Genomic DNA, 20,224 nt, shown 5'->3' on the forward strand with positions numbered 1-20,224 from the left:
TTGCAATATATTTGAATAAAGAACATATATGCAATATATATAATATATATATATATATATATATATATATATATATATATATATATATATATGTGTGTGTGTGTGTGTGTGTGTGTGTGTGTATGTATAAATATATATATATATATATATATATATATATATATATATATATATATATATATATATATATATATATATATATATATATATATATCAGCGAACTAAAGGGAAAATAACAAAGAGTATTCCATCGTGACATTCATCATTAGTCCGAAATGAGACACCAATAACATGTGCATGACTTCGAATCTTTCGATATTAATTCTATTGTGTTTCGTTCAATGCTAAAGTCATCGTTTTATCACTCCTAATAACGAGAAATTACTTCCTGACTAAATAGAATGGAGTGTTGAAATCAGTTCAACGGATATAGAAACATGCCCTTGCACTGCATACACTCTTTATGCTGTTTATCGCAGTGCAAAATGCAATAGGATAGACCTTTCTCTCCAGGATGTCAAAGATTAGCCATAATTAGGGTATGTACTATAATACTTAGAACAAATCTTATGAAAAGGTCGTATATCAAACTTAATTTGCTATCAGTCATCCTCAATTCAATGTAAGTCATTTCCATTGACATGTTCACAATTTGATAACTTGACATATGTACAATAAAGCTAAGAGAATAATTGTGGGGCCGAGGTTATCAAATTGCAACTGTTATCGTCACTTGTGTACATCTGCCCTATTTATACTACAATATTTTTTTATGTATAACTCTTTGAGCTGAAATTTGCTATTCTGTTACAAGTTTGAAGGCTTCTGTGACGCTTTCCTTTTGCAACCAACTGTTCAATCGGGGAAATTCAAGGACGGAAAACAAAGTATTTATTTGATAGAGTCTTTTACAACTGTGTAAGTATTTGAATACACCTACGTATATTTACAAGTGTTATATTTTATATGTAAAAAATGGTATCGGTTACATGGTGTTCCAGTATTTTTGTCGTGCTAACATTTGTTTTTCTACATCAAATTTCAAGGTTTCTGTATGTAGGTGTCTTTTACAACAGTGTAATGTAAGTTTTAATATTTGAATATGCCTACGTATACCCACAAAAAAAGGTTTATATGTAATAGTGACGTCATTAATTGTACACGGTTTCCCCGGCTCTGTGTGTCTATGTGTGTGTATGTATGTATGTATGTATGTATGTATGTATGTATGTATGTATGTATGAATGTATGTGTGTGTGTGTGTGTGTGTATGTGTGTATGTATGTATGTATGTATATATGTATGTATGTATGTATGTATGTATGTATTTATGTATTTACATGTATATGTGTGGTGCGCTGAAAATTATGTGTTGAAATTATGTGTCAAATTCTACAGTGATCGGTCTTACGTTCAAATGTTTACATATTTGAATGGCAATAGCATAAGATACTTCCCAAACAACCTTGACACTTTAAACAAACTTGACACTCGGGTAAACACACAAGGAAAAGAGTGTAATATTTAATTAGTTAATAACATGTAGCAGGTAATGTCCTGTGAGTACTTTATAATATGTATTTAGTATCTAAAAATTAATTATTATGATTAATTTTGAAGTGTTTTGGGTTCATTCTGTTGTTTTCGTAGAATCCATGTCCGTTGATACCAAGGTTTTCATTCATTCATTCATTCATTCATTCATTCATTCATTCATTCATTCATTCATTCATTCGTTCGTTCGTTCGTTCGTTCATTCATTCATTCATTCATTCACATACACATGCATGCATGCATATACATACATACATACATACATACATACATACATACATACATACATACATACATACATACATACATGCATACAGCAAACACGGCTAAACATAAGCAAACAGACACACACATACACACACACACACACACACACACAGGCAAAAAATGTGGTCGACGTACACTTTATTTCTAGATTAGACTCTATAACTTAAGCTCGGTCAAATAATTGATTCTACATGTATATATGTGTTTTAATTACGTTCTGCCTCAGTTACTGTAGCAATGTGAACCAAATACTGCAATATCGATATAACACAGTTCTGACAGTTTAAGTATGTGTCAGTCTTTGTCATATATAACTGTCTTATTTTGTAACGAGCTCAAGTACACTGCCACTAATAAAGTTAGCTTTTCTGTCCCAATCATTTACTAAATAATCTCTCAGGGTCGGATTAAAAAAATAAAGAGGTCTGACCTCCGATCATTCAAATGAAAGTCGGTTTAATTTGTTATCGAGCGTAGAAAAACATCTCAAGTTATGCTGTTAACTTCTTGTTTTCGTAACATTTGTAAAAATATTAATTAGTCAACAGTCTTCTCACTTGAATAAGAGACCAGTGAATTATTGAAGATTAGAATGCAGGCGTAAACCAGTATGTGAATATACATCAATGTTGATTGAATCTATTTGGATTGGCTTCTAAAAATATTATAAAGATAACAGTTTAGAATGTATGCTATTTGTAGTACAATCGTCGCCTCTATTCTAACTTGAATTGATATTTGTGTTTTTCAGCGTCCAGCATCACACTATCCTGAAGAGTTTGACTCACATGAACAGGTCAGGTCCAGTCAAGAAAACAAGCAATTAATTAGGTTTGTCATAGGCATAGCTAGCAGTCTTACTTCCAGTTTCATTATACCAATAACAGGATGTATAGAAAATGACGTCAGGAATTGTTATTTTTATGAATTGAATTATTCTAAAGTATTGAATTACTGAAACTAGAAATTGCACACAACTTGTTTGACTGCAGTGTGTACACTAAACGTATATTTATAACTATATGTATTCCTTTATTGCAGAAATACAGAAAAAGTGTGTTTATTCGTAGAATTTCCTTGTATCTTCTCTTAAAGCTTTCATCTATTAAACAAAAAACATTACATCTATCACGTCTTGTGAAGCTACTCGCCAACGTTTGATCTGTTCACTACGGACGCTGCTATATTTGTGAATGAAATGGATTAGTTTTCTGCAAAGATCGGTCGTTTTCAGCAGAATGAGTTATTCATCTCGCTTTATGACTAACATATTTTGTTTATTTCCATGGAAACATAACAATAAGCGATAATCCCGGAAATTCCATGCGACTTATTAGATCGACGCAGCTCAATGTCAAATATTTGTTGGATGTCAGAGATTCAGTAGATATTAATCACAATTCAATGTGTCAGTCTATGTTTTTTTTCAATACCCTTTTCGAGGTAGTAAGAATCTGTTGTACACCCCTAGACTATGTATGTATGTATGTATGTATAATGTTAATAATGTTGGGTTCATATGTATGTATGTATGTATGTATGTGTGTGTGTGTGTGTGTGTGTGTGTGTGTGTGTGTGTGTGTGTGTATGTATGTATGTATGTATGTATGTATGTATGTATGATATATAAGAAGTAGTAACTAGACAAGCATAACTATATATATAAGCTATTTTGTTTCCAACAATATGCTGTTGACATATGACGGTAATTGGACTTGCATTTTTTATAACTCCTCGAAACACCTGAGACTTCATATTCAAATTTCTGGTTGTTCACTTCTAAATAGGAAAGAAAAACATGACGAACATACAAAAGAAGACACACAGTTACAAGCACACTATTAAAGACAAAGTGCCTGAATACATTGACTAGAACGTTATCCTTGATATGATTTTTAATCAAGTCATCTTGCCATTGTATTTTCTTAATGATATCAATACTAAAACGTTCGTTGTCAATTTTTTTTAAATTTAATTTTATTATTTTATTTATACTCGGTTTAAAAAGTAGCACAAACGTGCTAATACATCCGAGATGTAAAATATAAATAAAAAAACTACAGTAAAGCCGTCATGAAGATAACATACACATCACAATAATAACTTATATACCAAACAAAACAAACCAACAACAAAGACTCAAAAGACACATTCAACATTAAAACCTAGAGCTGATATATAAAATGATGGAAATCACATTGCGTATTAAGTCGTCCAACAACACTAAATTACAAGTAAAACATGGGTTGAGAGACATTGCCTTGCTTTATTTTACGTTTGAAAGACGCTAGATCATTATCAGCCATCCTTAAATCATTACTCAGTTTATTCCAAATTGCTGGTGCCTGATACGAAAAAGAGTGCAAGCCGTATTTGGTGGTATGAACTCTTGGAATTTCCAATATGTTATTCCCCCCCCCTTAAATTATGAGTAGTAGCCCTAGGTGTGAGCATGTCAGTGATGTAAATAGGAGCGGTACCTGTTATATACCAAATATCAGGTTTAATGATGATGTCATCACCAATCAAATTTATCAATTGCCACAAATTATGTGTTGAGGAATATATTTCAAACATATTATCTTAGGCATTTGGATACGGTGTATTCAAAAGTTATGAACCAACACACAGTGTTATCTGATATGGTTGCTATTTACAAAGGATGTCGACCTTCTCATGAAATATTAACATACGGTAATATGGAAACCATCATCCACAGATTCATATATATAAGTTTCCCGTGCAAGTAAATCCATTATGGCTTCCCACAAGAATCTATTTTTGATCCCTTTATATTTTTTTAATGTATATATGAACGATATTACAAATTCCAGAGTTTCGGCGTTTGCAAATATTAACAGTAATGGAAGGCAACTGTATTTATCTCACTTTGATAAATTCCAACTTTCAAAAAGGTTTTTGATTGGTGTCGGGCAAACAAACTCACGGTCAATGCTGGAACCACCAATTTTACGATCATGAAAACACTCAGTAAACACTTAAACTTTGGAAATCGGCGGGAGCGCATTAGGCCTAATAAAAAGAAACAGGCTTGTAGAGACGAAAAACCCTACTTGATTTTCTTCTACCCTGAACATATATATATATATATATATATATATATATATATATATATATATATATATATATATATATATATATATATTATAAACTATAAACTATTGCGCTCTGCCACTGCGGTATAGAGCACTGTCTTAGCAGATTGATACTCACCGAGTTATATATATATATATATATATATATATATATATATATATATATATATATATATATATATATATATATATATATATATCGATCGATCGATCGATCGATCGATCGATTGATTGAGTGATCGTTCGTTCGTTCGTTCGATCAATCAATCACATGCCTGCTTTCCCCTGTTGTATATTGCCAAGATCCCATTGTATACACACATTATGTATTTATTTCGTATACAAATGTCACGCCCTTATGATCAGTAGTTTACTGAAGAAGAAGTGTCGTTGAACTGAAAGTTTGGTACAAATTTATAAAAAGAATATTGAACTCAAATTGTAATTATTACATCACATGATTAAGAAATGGTAAAAGTGACGTCACTAGGAATGTTCATAATTGATGTAATAATCAAGTCGGTTTTAGTCACAGTATCTACACAATTTTATTCTGTCTATCTCTGAACTTTTTTGTTTTCTTCTCAGAAGAAAGTTTAGGCAAGGTTTCCTTTTGAATTTTTGAAAGTACAGTTCATTTGCCCAGTAGTATATGTACGGGAGACTATTGTAAACTTGACCGTAAGATATGCGTCGTGTCGCTCAGCCCGTATTCGTTTTGCTCCTAAAAGGGTTGAAAGGTGAAAGGATTGGCCGATACGTGAGGGCGTCCCGTCACGACGTACTTTACATGATCTTCCAGACTAATGAAATGGCACTATATAGATGATTTAACTGTAAAACTTGTCACGTTGAAGAAAATTCAACATTATCACGGATAACAGTTTAATTTTTCAAAACTATGGTCAATGAATATTACACTTAAATGTTACATCGTGGCGGTAAAAAAATGCGAGTCTTCGTGCCAACCGTTTCACGTAGTATATGCGTCCGGACGTCCATATCTGACTACTAGATGTGAACTGGAAACGTATTGGTTTATATTATCCATAAGCAGTATAGAATTACAGGTTGAAATAGTTATTGCCGCTGAGGGCGAGCTGATTGTTGGGTGCAGGTCCAAAAATATGTTAATTTGATTTATCGTGCATAAAGCTACAACGGTACATTTATCCACATGTGATTCGATACTGTTCGCGGTGTATGGTATTACCGAGCAAAAATAAGTTTATTGTACCTAACAAAATATTTTTGGAAAAAAAAAGTTCCACTGAGTTGGCTCGGAACTTACTTGTCTGTGTTCGGATACCAGATCTGGTAATACGACGGAGTACATGTATATTGTCATAGTGGATGGTCTTTGATATTGTGCTTGCATTGCACAATAAATGATATATTAAGAATGAGAATTTTCAAACTTACTGGCCAAAGTATTGTCGTTCCACTGAAAATGAATAATAATATAATTTCTTACAAAGGCGCACTACACTGCGACCCTAGTGCTCTTTTCAATATTCAAAAAGGAAGAAACAATGGATAAGTTGACAAAAAATAACAACTTACGTGGTTAAAAGTGAAAAACAAAATATTACAATGTAAACAAAATTACAACAATAATGTAAATTACGTCCCTAAAATAATATTACATAGTTTTCGTTGCACAAAAATCACACCCGGTAATATTGCTTTAACGTTTTCCGTTTAAAAGATTGTACCGTATCCGAGCGAAATATTGGAACTGATTCCACAGAATTCAGAGGATAATCATAGACTGGATGGTCTACGGGATAGTGAAGGTACAACCTAGCTGCAATAATTGTAGCGTTTGATGTGATTTTGAGGGTTTTTTCGTCTGTTTTTGTGCCTTTTCTCGTTCCGAAGTTTAACCCGAATCAAACGCTACAATTCCTCTAACGCAAACACAAATAGACGAGACCGATGGGTCAACGTACTGCCCGTTTCAAAATTCTGCATGCCTTGCTACATTTGCCGATTTTGACGGAACGAAAAAACGCACAAAAACAGACGAAAAAACCTCGAAATCACATCAAACGCTACAATTATTGCAGCTAGGTACAACCCTATTTCTGTATACCAGTATGCAGTGAAAATCGTTACACAACTTTCGACACCACGGCACTACGGACGAGGTGAGTTGGGAATAGCGCCCTCATCAAGTTGTTTTTCATAACGACCCGACGATATGCAAACTACTTTCACTTAGAGTCACCTGTTGTGAGTGGTAGGTGAAGTGATGTCGTTCTGTCGGCTCAGCTGAGTACGTTTTACTGAGTGAAGGAAGGAGTAAAATAGTACATTTAGGAAAGTGCAGGTTAGTTCTTAGATCATATAATTACATGTGATTTCATTTCATTCGGCTTTTGCCCTTTGCCGGAATTTTCAGCGCGTCGCCTTTATGTTTCGCCTTGAGCATAGTCAAGCACATAAATGTTACGTAATATATGAACGACCTGAGTGTCGTGTTTACGGCCGATTTATAAGTATCGATATGTGCTTATGTGAATCTCATTCTTGGGAATTTAACCTCAATGTACAGAGAATTACAAGAAAACGTCAACAATCTCAACAAGTAAACAGTGTGAGTTATGTTGCTAATGGTCCTACCGACTAGACACGCCCAAATACTGCTGGAACATGTTATGTGTGTATAGCCTCCTTTCTCGGTCATTACTCAGTTCCTAAACATCTGAGACAAATCATGAAACAATCTTCCAACCTCTCAACTTTTCTATGACGATTTTCTTTGTAACGTTTTTGCTAAAATGTCGATAGAAGGACCTTCCTTCTACCATCCGTGTTCCCAGTACATGGCATCAAATATTTCTATACGGGTATTGTTTGAATTTGTAAAGTTGGTCTACAATAACAGCACCCATACTTGTTTCTTTGTAGTCGATTCACGTTACATAATCACTACACCGACACTGCATTGAAAGACAGAATGAACTCCTGACGTGGCATAGGTAACATGAATTGTTTGGTTGAACTCCTACCATTCCATAGTATGGTTAATTGATTGACAATCTGCTCAGTATTGTTATGTACGCGTACCACAGAAAAATTGTTCTACATATGAAAATATCGTATCGTCATGATTGTCTTGTATAAAGTAGTAAAGTATAAACTGTATGAACTATTTTTTACAGAAAATTTAATGCAGTCACGTTTGTAAACCAATTGATTAAAAATTCGATAGTAAAACAAGCTGTAAAACTAAATATTGTCTATCAGTATCACTATCCGTCACTTGTCTATCTTGAATATAAATACTACCCGTTCCGTGTTGTGTTCACTCGCATAAACCAATAAAAGACTGCAAATTCGACACGCATTAAAACAGCAAGATCACAGACTATTGTTACATTTTTGTCTGATGCAGACATGCGGGCGTCAAAGTGTTGATTTCTGCAAATTAGTGATCATATGTAGACTGTATTTCAGCATAGGGGTATTAGGGGAGTTGGTTCTACTTCCATGGTTTAAGAAACGAAAACGGTTGTCACGTGATCTGAATTCAGGATGCTACATTCAGTGCTAATTGATTCTTAATCCGAAGAAATACAGACAGTTACAATAATGAACCCGAACAGTTTCTGAAATGAACTGTAATCGGTAGCTCGGATTGGCCTGTAACATGTGGCGACATATCTAGCGTTCTGGTTCAGAGCCATGTAATAATTACTTGTTGAAAGAAAAAGACAGAATAAAACAGTTCGGGTTTATTAATTTGGGAATTCGTCATGCTTATTCTAAATTTTTATTTCCTGTCACACTCAATGTAATTATTTGCATAATTATATTTGTATGTTCTTGAAGTTAATAATGGTAACTTTATCTTGTATGTCAGGTGATCAGAAGTAAATGGATTCATTCAACTTGAATTTGTCGTATATATTTTGTTTTTATGATTACTGATGATAAACGTGTCCATATTTATGAATACATTAACAGACAGTTGATCGCAAACAGTTCAATTATTCTCTACGACTCTTGCTTGCTTGATTGGTTAATTTTATTTGGCAAAACAATATTCGGAAACCATACACTGAAAAGGATATACAATACAGCTATCACATTTACATGCAAGATACAACAGATACATCACTGAATACCTTTACCGAGGATGATTTACACAAACAAGTTTTAACAACTTATTTCCACTGTGGTCCTCACATAGAATATCACATGAAAATACAATACGTTACATAACCACATGCCCAAGCAGGAAATTTTTTACTTGTCTGTGACGTCACCTATCGACTGTGACACAATCATTTTTAGGTAAAGTTTGTCATTTTGATAATCATTTTAACCTACCTACATTGTTAGCCTGGTAATGTACACTGAGATTGAGTGTCCTGCACTTTTGTGATTTGTTTATATCTAGAAATGTGTGAAAGAAATGTCTTCATCTCAAAATGTCGTTGGTATACATTTAACAGCAATCGCAATTACATATAATGCCTTCACATTTTTTATCTATTGGAGTATGCATCTCTATAAAAGAATTTAATTCTGTTGTTACGTTTGTTTGTTTTACAGGGTTCGTCTTGGGTTATTGACAGCCGTTTCTTTGTTTTTGCATTTACTGTTACAGTAGAAGTTCTGTAACACAATCATGGTGAAACTTTGTCAAAGAAGACTTAAACTGTATTTCTTGATATGTGCCGTGTCCATCGTTAGTGTGCTGACTGTGTACAAGTCTGTGCCAGAGCCATACGACAGTAAGTTGATAAAAGTACTAGTTCGAGGCCAAAAAAGGCGGGAAGTGTTTTTGGTCCGGACATTTTGTCTAAAGTGGTGCGACGAAGCCATTTTTCATTTCTTATATTTTTTTTATCCTCAACAAACCTGTCACTCAATCTACTACATGTATTTATGGCAGTTACTGCTCTTTTTATTTAGTACTTTAGAGCAAGTGTGTATGTGGGACAGATGTCATTTGATTGTTCATGATTGGCTCTGCTGTTGTCGTCATTGAAGTAGGGGGGGGGGGGTATTTTTGTGTTTCTCCCCTGGATCTGCAGTCCAGACTGCATGGGTTGGACAAACACGAAAAAAAGACAGACGCGAGAGTATTGCCTAACCTTGAGACCATAATTTCTTTTTTGATACTAAATACATTTCTGATTTGATTGTTAAAGATGTTAAGAGAACTAACAGGAATATTTTTACCTTAGATAAGTTTATAGGTGTAAAACACCGTGATTGTTTCGAGACAATCGGCGATCCAAAATATTATGTCAAATTAACAATTTTTATACTATTAAGATTTTGTGTCCAACAAGAACCGACAGAGAGGAGTCAAATAGGATTAGAGTAGACAGCATTTTCAAAGTAATTCTCCCAAAATCTTCTTTCCGTTCTATGTATACTAATCAGAAAGGTACGGTGTGGCGGGCGCCCTCACACGTTTCAGGCCAGTTAGGGCGGAGCGATACGACATGCGTATGCCAGGTTTTGACTAGTCTCGCTGCCAGACTCGTGACTATCGTCCCTTTGTAAGGCGAAGCCGCGAGAAGTGAGGGACTAGTCCCGACTAAAGTCCCTCGCGACTTCGCCCCTCAGGGCGCAATTCGTGCGCCTTACAAAGCTGAGGGACAATAGACACGAGTCTGGCAGCTAGACCAAGTTTTGACCAATCGCCACAAATACTTCATAATACTAGTAGGACAATTTCTCCCATAATTAATACAACTTGAACTGTTTAAACGTCACCGTTTGACTATGACGTCACAATATGTAAAGATGAGTCCTTGCAATTATCTCGGACATAATAGAGAATCGATAAGATGTCATACAGTTCTACAGTACCATATCATCAAGGGACGGTACGCCGTCTGTAATTCGTGTAGGGACAACTCTAGTCTGTAACCTCAGACCACTAACGAATGAGAACTAACGAAGGACTTATTGTGGCTGAACGACACTGTGTATCATACTGCAGTCTAGGACAATATTCAATGTGGTGTAAACCACCACTAGCTGAAACTGGGATATTTTTTCATCAAAGAACCAAAATATATTCACTAAAAATGGTCAAGTATGTACAAAAGGCATTGCATCTGTTAATTAGTGGTCAATATTATCTGTAGGTAGTGTAGTAACAGGTTTGTAAAAGTTAAAGCGAAAGCTTGCTTTTCAATCTGTCACCATGACAACACTGTACTGGTGTAATTGACCAATAATTTACCAATATTTTACATGTTAACCAGTGGTCGATATTATCCATAAGTAGTACAGAAATAGGTTGAAGTCGTGATCGCCGTTGAGGGCGCTTATTGTTGGGTTGACCCCCACAATCAAATTGATTTGATTTATCGTGTATACAGCTACAAATATACGTTCATCCATGAATGATACAATGTTGGTGTGCGACATTACTAGTATAAGTTATGTGCCAAAACATTTTCAAAAATTGTTCCAGTTACAGCTAGGGCACCTTAAACTTGCATGTGTTTCATTTTTGAAAATTTTAGTATATCTTTTACTTCTTTATTTGACTACTAAGACGAATCAAAGACAACCAAATCGTTATCTACACAAGATGTTGGTGGAGCCAATCAAATAAGGGCAATCGAAGAACCTAAAAAACAGCCTGACACTGTATCTGACGTTAAACCACAAACTGATGTAAAAATAGTGAAGGAAGAGCCAAAACAACCGCCGCCGCCACCACCACCACCACAGAAAAGTGAAATACCGGTAAGAATAATCACAGGAAAGGGAAGGGGTAGACCTGACTAAATTACTGGTATGTTTTCGCGAGGTGTCACGTTTGAGAGTTATGAAAACGGACAAGTTTAACAGAGGGTAGAAAGAAAGTGAAAATGACATGTCAGCAAAACATGGATTTAGTTTGCCACTGAATAACAATATTACAAACTGAGCTATGTTCCATAAGCCAAGTACAAATTCGAAACGTTGGTGGCAGTCTTTACTGTACGTTTTAGTAGGCTTGCGTATTAGAGCGCCATCAACGGTCGGAATGCAGGCCTATAGGTGACGAGTAGTAACCACATCAAATACAATCTACAATATATTTTTCAATAATTTAAATTTGTCGATCTCGATTTTTGTTTGCAGATTTCAAGAGAAGAATTATTTGAGAAAAGGAGAAAGCTCCTTGCTGATGGTTGTGCAACGTACTCCACAACGACGCGGTGCTTCTTTCATGCGTTTGGCAAAACTCTCGTCGATCCAGACCATAAAACGTTATTCTGCGAGATCTTTAAAGTTGGAAGTTCTAACTGGATGAGAACATTTATGGCTCTGAAGGGAAAATTAACACCGGATTTCCGTAGACAAATCGATCTCCATTATAAACATCTCAACCAATATAAAACAAAACCAGAAAGAGACGAAATTATCAATACTTACACCACCAGTTTTATGTTCGTCCGACATCCATTCTCCCGTGTCATTTCTTGCTTCTCCGATAAAATCGAACACGACCCCGACCAAGACTTCATCCAGAGACATTTGACGAAGATAGAAGAATTGACAGGAAAACGACCGGACAAATTAGATTTTCCTAATTTTGTAGATTTTATTGTCGCTGCTGCTTCAAGTGACGAGAAAATCGATAAATTAGATCCTCATTTCAAACCGATGTATCGTATGTGCTGTCCGTGTGAGATTCATTACGACTATGTCGGACATTTAGAAACACTGGTCGAAGATTCCGAACACATTTTGAAAAAGATGGGTGCAAATTATAGTTACCCCAAATCTGACCCGATCGCCACCAACAGTTCAAGCACCGCAAGAATTGAACGATTTTTCAGCCAGCTCTCATCTCAGCAGGTGATGAATTTATACAAAGTGTACGAGATGGACTTTAAAATCTTCGGATACGAATTTCCAGATTACTTAAAGAGACCGGATATCAAGATCCCGTAGTGTAGCTTTTTAGAATTTTTAGAATGGGATTTGATGAACGGGGGTGTCATAATCTGGACTATACACACGTTGGTGCTACTTTGGTGTTGATTTTAAACCATGTGATAAATTAATTGGAGTATTTAAGTTTTACGAATGCCTGACGTTCGGACGTAAGTCACAACCGTGACCCTTTTCGTCCACCACTTCACAACAAACACAAACCTTACATAGTCGGAACAGTTAATTAATCACCGTGACAAATAACGTCTAGAACTGTCATTTAACAATATTACAATAACCAACAACAACAACATCTACTAGTAGTTAGTATCGCTATTTGAGACTCTCACCACTGGGGACTCTTCTACGAGACCACCCAGCCCAGAATAGTCAGTTATTCACTTACCTTGCTTGACCAATTGCGTCGTCAACTTTCATATTAAAGTTGGCATGCTGGGAGTCGGTTCATCACGTGACCATGACCATCGTTTAAAGGAATAGTATAATTAGCATAATCACGAAAATTGAACTGCGTGGCTATTTTCATTTGTTTTCAAGAATTTGTTTATCGTACGCAGTGTATTTGTTCTTGATGAATTTGAGATTTATTTGAAGGTGCTAAGAAAATACTGATTTGATTTAAAAATATGCCACCTTTCAAAGAGATGGCTTTGTCTCGGACGAGAGGCTTATAGCACATAATATAGTCAAATTTCGTTATTTTTTCTAAAAAAGTGATTTTGATTTGTTGGATTTGATATAACTTTGTGATACAAAATGCACTTAATAACATGGTTTCATATCCCTATGAATCCGAGTGTTGTACCCTAAGTTACTCTAACTATGTCCAAATTGCTTTCAATTAGTTCACATTGTCTTCCAATCGGTGACATTGGGGTTGAAACGGTAAAAATCAACATTTTGCCACTGTAGTAATGAATATGTACATTGGTGATATTTGAATAAAAAATACACTCTATTTCAACACAGTACGTTTGCTACAAATATTATGTATGAAGTGTTTCCGTGTCTCCTTAGACTAAACTTAAGTAAAACGCATCGCCGAGAGTCGAGTGTCCGCATCATCCCTCTCCTGTGGAAAGGGATGAGAAGAGTGCCCTCAACGGTTGATCCATGTCTCCGGGGACCTGGAGTAATCATGTGGTCTGTTGCTGTCGCCAACAGGTTCGAAAACATTTTCTCTTCTCTACAGATCTCGGAGTGATTGTCTTTGGCACAAAGGGACTCAGTCCCCTTGTCTAAACTTATACGGTGGCAAGACATGTACAAACATGAACAAACATGCCTTTGGAATTTGACGTAAACCAGTAAGTTTACTAAAGCAAATTGTCGATGAACTATGTACGTTATCAAAGTTTGTTACATAAACTGGATCACTCGTCTAAAAAACGATTAGGTTCAAAGGTCACATAATTTTATTAATTAGTTTGAATTTGTACGCAACCGTGACAATATATTTCAAAACCCTTATAAACCCAAGATTTAAAATACACTGTTATTCTCCCCTGTCTTGCGGTTTTGGAAATAAATTTGGCAAGGCCAACGATTTCATATTGCGGTCTTCGAATGGCTTCAGAGAAGAAGCATGTCAAAATGAAATGGAACTCGTCATTCATTACAAAATGCCCATGTCCTTATTAGGCTCTCATTTCTTTCTATATTCAACTGTCTTCCGTTTACACATGTCAGATGACTGTCACATGAAAATCTGATTCGTGCCAAAGCTGAAATTTCTGTGGTTGTAAGAGTGACTTAAAGTTTGTGAACTGTTAAAGTGTTGCCCTCTCGTACATTTGTATGCCATTCCTATTATGCTACTTCAATGACTCTAGACATAAATAATGATAGAAACTATTTTTGGTTGCCAATCTCTTGAGCCATCCCTGCACAGCTAAAACTATGCCTTTGTAAAATGCTACGAACATGGCTTGCCTAAGTTATTTTACCTTGTTCATCCAAGTTGTAAAACATTTTGTCATTAATCAATACTTTATACAACGTTTATCACAATCTATAAAAAGAGGCAGTCTCCTCGAGTTCGCCCAACACCGCATTACTAGTGACGTTTGCTGTGACACCAATAAGTTTTCGGCAAAATTTTAGCTGTACCCTCTCAATGCTCATGTATTTTGTATTTCTTCCAAGTTTCAGCAGTATATGTTAAAACTGGTTTCACCATCATCATGGAGTCAACAAGTTTTAAGTATGGCGTTTATAATTGACGATGTCTGAGTTTTATGCTATGTTCGTTGTTTGATCGTAGAGCGAGAGTGTTTCCAAACCTCCCTTACATGAAAATAACATTCCAAAATTAGCCATACTAGTATTATAACTTACATACGAAACGTTTATACTTGTCTACCAAAAAAATGCGTTTTTCTATTTTGGCTAAGGTATAAATATACCTCCACTTTTAAACACAATTATATTTGTTTTCTCTAAATTAACTTTGTTTCCATTTCAAACAATAACAGTGCAAAATGTTAAAGTGTTCGTAAGCCATAAACAGTAGAAAAAATTCACACGTCATCAAGGAACTTTAACCTCTTACTACCCCTTCAGTTCAGTGATGTTTATACCTTTACTATGGCCTAAAACGTCTCAATACAACTCTTTTAGAACAAATCTTCGTCGAAGGCATATAACTCCCAACATTTCGCAAACGTTCATATGAATGATAACGGTTGGGTATCTCAAAGTAAACTTAAAATGGACGATTCTTCAAACTTGAACAGAAAACTGTCTTCGAGCAGATTTAATTGTAACTTTTTGTTCCTTTATAAATCAGAGAAACTGAAAAGTGCGAGCATTACTAAAAATGTCTTATTACGCCTTTTGACTAGTAAGATTTTAAACATTTTGAGTATCATTGAGTAAACAAATGATAAAACCTGGCTTGTGCCACTTTAATGTAAGTATTAACAGTATTTACATATGAAAATCAATCAAAAATTTTTTTATTTGTTGTTGCTAATATAATAATGGTGCTGGCTTCTATCATTACACATATGTGGAACAAACAGTCTGTTATCCGAGTCACAATTATATTCAGCATGTGATTAATGTGGGGGGGGGGTGTCTTTGTGTTTTAAAATGTGATGGGGGTCATCCTATTTTTGTTGGCCCGATTGAAAAAAGTTCACCATTTCCTGACTTCAACCATTTTCCTTTGACTGAGGCGGAATAAGACAAATAGTAGAATGAAAGAAGATCTGTCAGTTGGCGTGCCGGCATATATGTATTCAATTTGATTCAAATATGCACGCGAGCGAGCACAGCGTCGTGTTAGACCTACCGGAAGTACCCCACACATAAGGATGTACCCCACACAACCCTTGCCTTCCTATAGAAATCGGGTGACACCCCCACCCCTACCGCCGCAAAAAAAAAAAGAAATTAAATTTTTTTCAAAGAAACATAATATCAATAAACAATCTACGAACTTCAAAATAAATTTTCTTTCAATCATATTTTTTCCTTTAAAAAATCTTGATTAGACGTACATAAAGATGCTGTACATCAACAAAAAATGTCAACAAAATTGAAAACTTGTTTGAATAAAATAATATTAACATAAAAATAAAACTTTGGATTCCTTCGAAATACTATAACATGTATAAATGGTCTGTGGTACCGAAATAACCAGAGAAAGAATAATATTTTGGCGTGTACACCTTGCTGTACACGTATTTCATCAAAGTCGATATGTTAATGAGTGTGGCATTCAGGAAGTAGAGAGTTATTTTTCGATTACCCAGGGTTCATCTTGTCTTGGGCATAGCATCATGACTGTTTCTTTATGGCTTCTATTTCTTTCATGAGGTCATCGGTGCGGTAAAAGAAACGTCCTTCCGGTTTTAAAGTTATGTAGTGAAGAATAAATATCGTAACATTATGTAAGAGATCTACAATATGTGTTGCTATGATACAATGCTGTAGCCATGACAACGCCTCCACGCAACCTGAGTACGTAGTGCAACTGAAGAACATAACACCAGCGGAAGCTAGGAGTTGTACGGCTATCACCAATAACAAAGAATTCCGCATTTCACCCATTTCGTGCTGTTCTTCCTTCTCCAACTTTTCAATTTCTGTCTCAGTGTTTTGGCTTGTACCATTATCAAGGCATGGCTGTGTGGACACAATAAAGAAATGAAAGTACATTTTCAGTAAACAGGTTCATATGGCAGAAACTTGAAATAATAAGAATAAGTTCACTGACACAACCAAGTTACTTTTTTTCATGTCCACATTTCAACTTCTTGACTTTTGCCTGGGGTAACGCCGACCGCCCCCTCACCCTCACCCTTGTTTACTCTGATTGAGCCCACGGTTTTATAAGAAATTGTGTTTCTGGAAAGTATTATATGGTATACAATACTTTGTGTTTCCATAACTGGTGTGTGATGAACCCCTTACCCGTAACTTTACCCATTAAGTTGCCAGGGGATGATGTGGCCGGAGTTGAGACTGTTACCTTTGTCAGGCCAAACTTGAACTACTGACGATTATTACTGTTCACCACTAGATGGCACTGTGGTGATCAAATTATAACGGAAGTGACGGCCAACTGCGCCAAAACAAAAGGATGTCCGTTTTAATAGGTAACTTAATATTATAACCACATGTTTTCAAATGAATCTTGTAGTAGGAGAAACCCAGTTTGGCACTCGCACGCGAAGAATGCCACCGCGTGACAGAACTACATGTATATATGCCCAGTAGTAGTTTAATAGTTCACCCTCTGAACTTGACATGGTATACACCTAGCAGGCTAGCAACTTACCATGGATTGCATGAGTTTCCAGGCTGACTTCCTTTTATTCAGACCATATAATCTCCATAACTTAGGCTGTATAAACCATGCAGTGTACACAGGTAGAACCACCATCACGTGTTCTACCAGACTGAACTCGTGTTGTGTTTCCATATTTGGAATACATAATACAATGTCATTGAAAACTAACAACATCAGCATGACTCGTTCTACAGCTGTCAACGTTGTCCGAATGAACGACTTGATCCCCTCATCTATCATTTTGAAGAAGTACGTGGTCCACATCGTGTAGAGGTGTCCTTTGACAGCGAGTGCAAAGTCTACTGTACTCAGAAGAAAGGCCCGGACATAAATCGGCAATAACATGCATAGGAAAGCAATGGTTGTTTCTATGTTTTCAAAAAAGGTAGCAATGTTCCTGATAATGTCCGCTATAAAATGACAGATTATAGAAGGCAGAACAAATCTACCATGACCAGTTTCACCTGTAAATAGAACACATGCTCCCTGAGTACATTGATGACTCAAAACAGTTGAAAGAGGAAAACACAATATCTTTGAATATAAGATGCTATGAAATGAAACAGATATATTAAAAGTAATTGCAATCGTGGTATTTGCTTGTCTTTAACTCCTTCTCACAAAAAGTGACAGCTATACACTTTCAATTTGGAAACAAATAATAGTTATTCTAAGACGTACCGGCTGGTCCTTGTGACAAAATCACTGCTTCATTCTTCTGTAATATGTCAAGAATATTGATATCATTTCCGTCTGTAAATGGAATATATATGTAAATAATAATACGGATTCACATCATAGGGGCGTGTAGTATTTCTTAGATTGTTGTTTTCCTTGTCTACAGACTAAATATAATTTCCTACCTGTGAGGAAATCACACTAGTATGGAGATCGATACATTTGTAGCAGCAGTGGCCAGGTTCGTACAATATTTTCCTTAGGAAAATGGCAATCTAAGCAATAATACGTTCCCCTGTGGGTCAAACAAACTGAAAGGGTAAGAAGCTGGTCAGCTCAACATATACGTGTGTAGTATACCATGGAGCCTTCCCTAAAGGAAGAGATTATAAATCATGCATGGTGTCGTAGTTCGGACGGCGGTTTCCCTCCTTTGATTTTTTAGTGATTTTTGTATAAAGTAGGCATTTCCTCTATGACGGGACTGTAAATAAACCTACTTTATTCCACATGTACACATGACTTATACTCGTAAGTTACCAATATGACATTTTAATAGATACTCAACATTGAAATCTGAACACCTGAGTAAATTTTACCAAAAATGTGAACAGTAAAACCACCTGAACATTACATAGCTACGGAGTCATCTAAAAACAAATAACAATAAAATCGTCTAAATATTTAGCGTAGCGCAGTTGTTGTGCAGGGGTTGCTATAATACAATGTAATTTAACATGATGTAAGCCGTGTTTCAATACCATGTGATGTTATGAAACTAAGCCGCGTGACTTCTCGTCCATCCTTGTTCGCATAATCGTTTTTAACTGTTTCGCCCTGAGCTCTGTCGTATGATTGAATAAAATGAGGCGTGGGTAAAGAAATCTTAGAGAGAAATGTACGATATCGCTAGCTGCATTAACGAAACAGCCGCTACGAGACAAATGCTCTGTAGTTTCGATACAAGTAAATAGTATAGAAGCCGTGTCGAACTACAAAATCGATATCCTACAAGCTACGTCACGACACGTGACCAAATGATGACGTACTGAACAGGGCAAGAATCGCGTCAGTGTAAAGAACGCTCGAAAGGGAAAAAAATATGAAATTCAAAAAAGGCCACCAACCTGCACTGTCTAAATACTGCACCAGGAAAGTCTTAACTGTGTCCACACAATCATCTCTGTGTGATGATGTCAGTGCATTAACAACATCATCAAGAGTCCCATTCCATCCACTACTCTCAAAATAACTAACGATTGCATCATCTCTCCGTCCATAATATTGAACAGTCTGAGTGTCCACACCAAAGTGTTCTAATACCATTCTGTAATCCCTACCAATTGGATGCTTATGGTCTAATTGGGTGGATAGTTTAGACGTTAACTTGTGACAGAATGGTAGATCTCTGTAACGAATCATACCGATGGTTCGTATGGTTACTCCCGACATCTTGGACGAGCTGTGGTGAGTTGACTGTGTTTGGATATGTACACGTGACATGCGTAGAAAAACATAACAGGACCCGGGCGGAGTTTGAACCTGTCCCATTTTATATTTACGCCCCCGATTTACAAATGTAATTTACGAGGACGATAGAGACAGACTTCGAGATCGGACTCGAAACCTACTTTCCAGATAAATTTTGTTATCAGTACATATCATATGGGAAAATATGACGAGTCGTAACGACGAATACATATCAAACTTCAACACCTCATAACGCCGTACAAATAGAATATATATACATGCCAATTTATTCACCCTCTAACTGTTCAGTGTATACAACAATGCATGGCTAAAACATATATATGTATATGTTAGTACGCCCCAAGTGTCCTTCTTAGCCAGCTTTATAAAGCCACCATGCACACAGGGTGCTCAG

General features: G+C 35.9%; 1 protein-coding gene across 1 annotated transcript; it reads left to right on the plus strand.

The window, feature by feature from the left end:
* Positions 1-9,576: 9,576 nt before the first annotated feature.
* On the plus strand, positions 9,577-12,860 carry LOC144447112 (carbohydrate sulfotransferase 11-like). Its single transcript, XM_078137018.1, has 3 exons — positions 9,577-9,682; positions 11,470-11,663; positions 12,045-12,860. Exons 1-3 carry the CDS (start codon positions 9,577-9,579, stop codon positions 12,858-12,860), a joined length of 1,116 nt encoding a protein of 371 aa, XP_077993144.1.
* Positions 12,861-20,224: the final 7,364 nt, after the last annotated feature.

Source organism: Glandiceps talaboti, chromosome 16 (genome assembly GCF_964340395.1).
Source record: "Glandiceps talaboti chromosome 16, keGlaTala1.1, whole genome shotgun sequence".
Lineage (NCBI taxonomy): Eukaryota > Metazoa > Hemichordata > Enteropneusta > Spengelidae > Glandiceps > Glandiceps talaboti.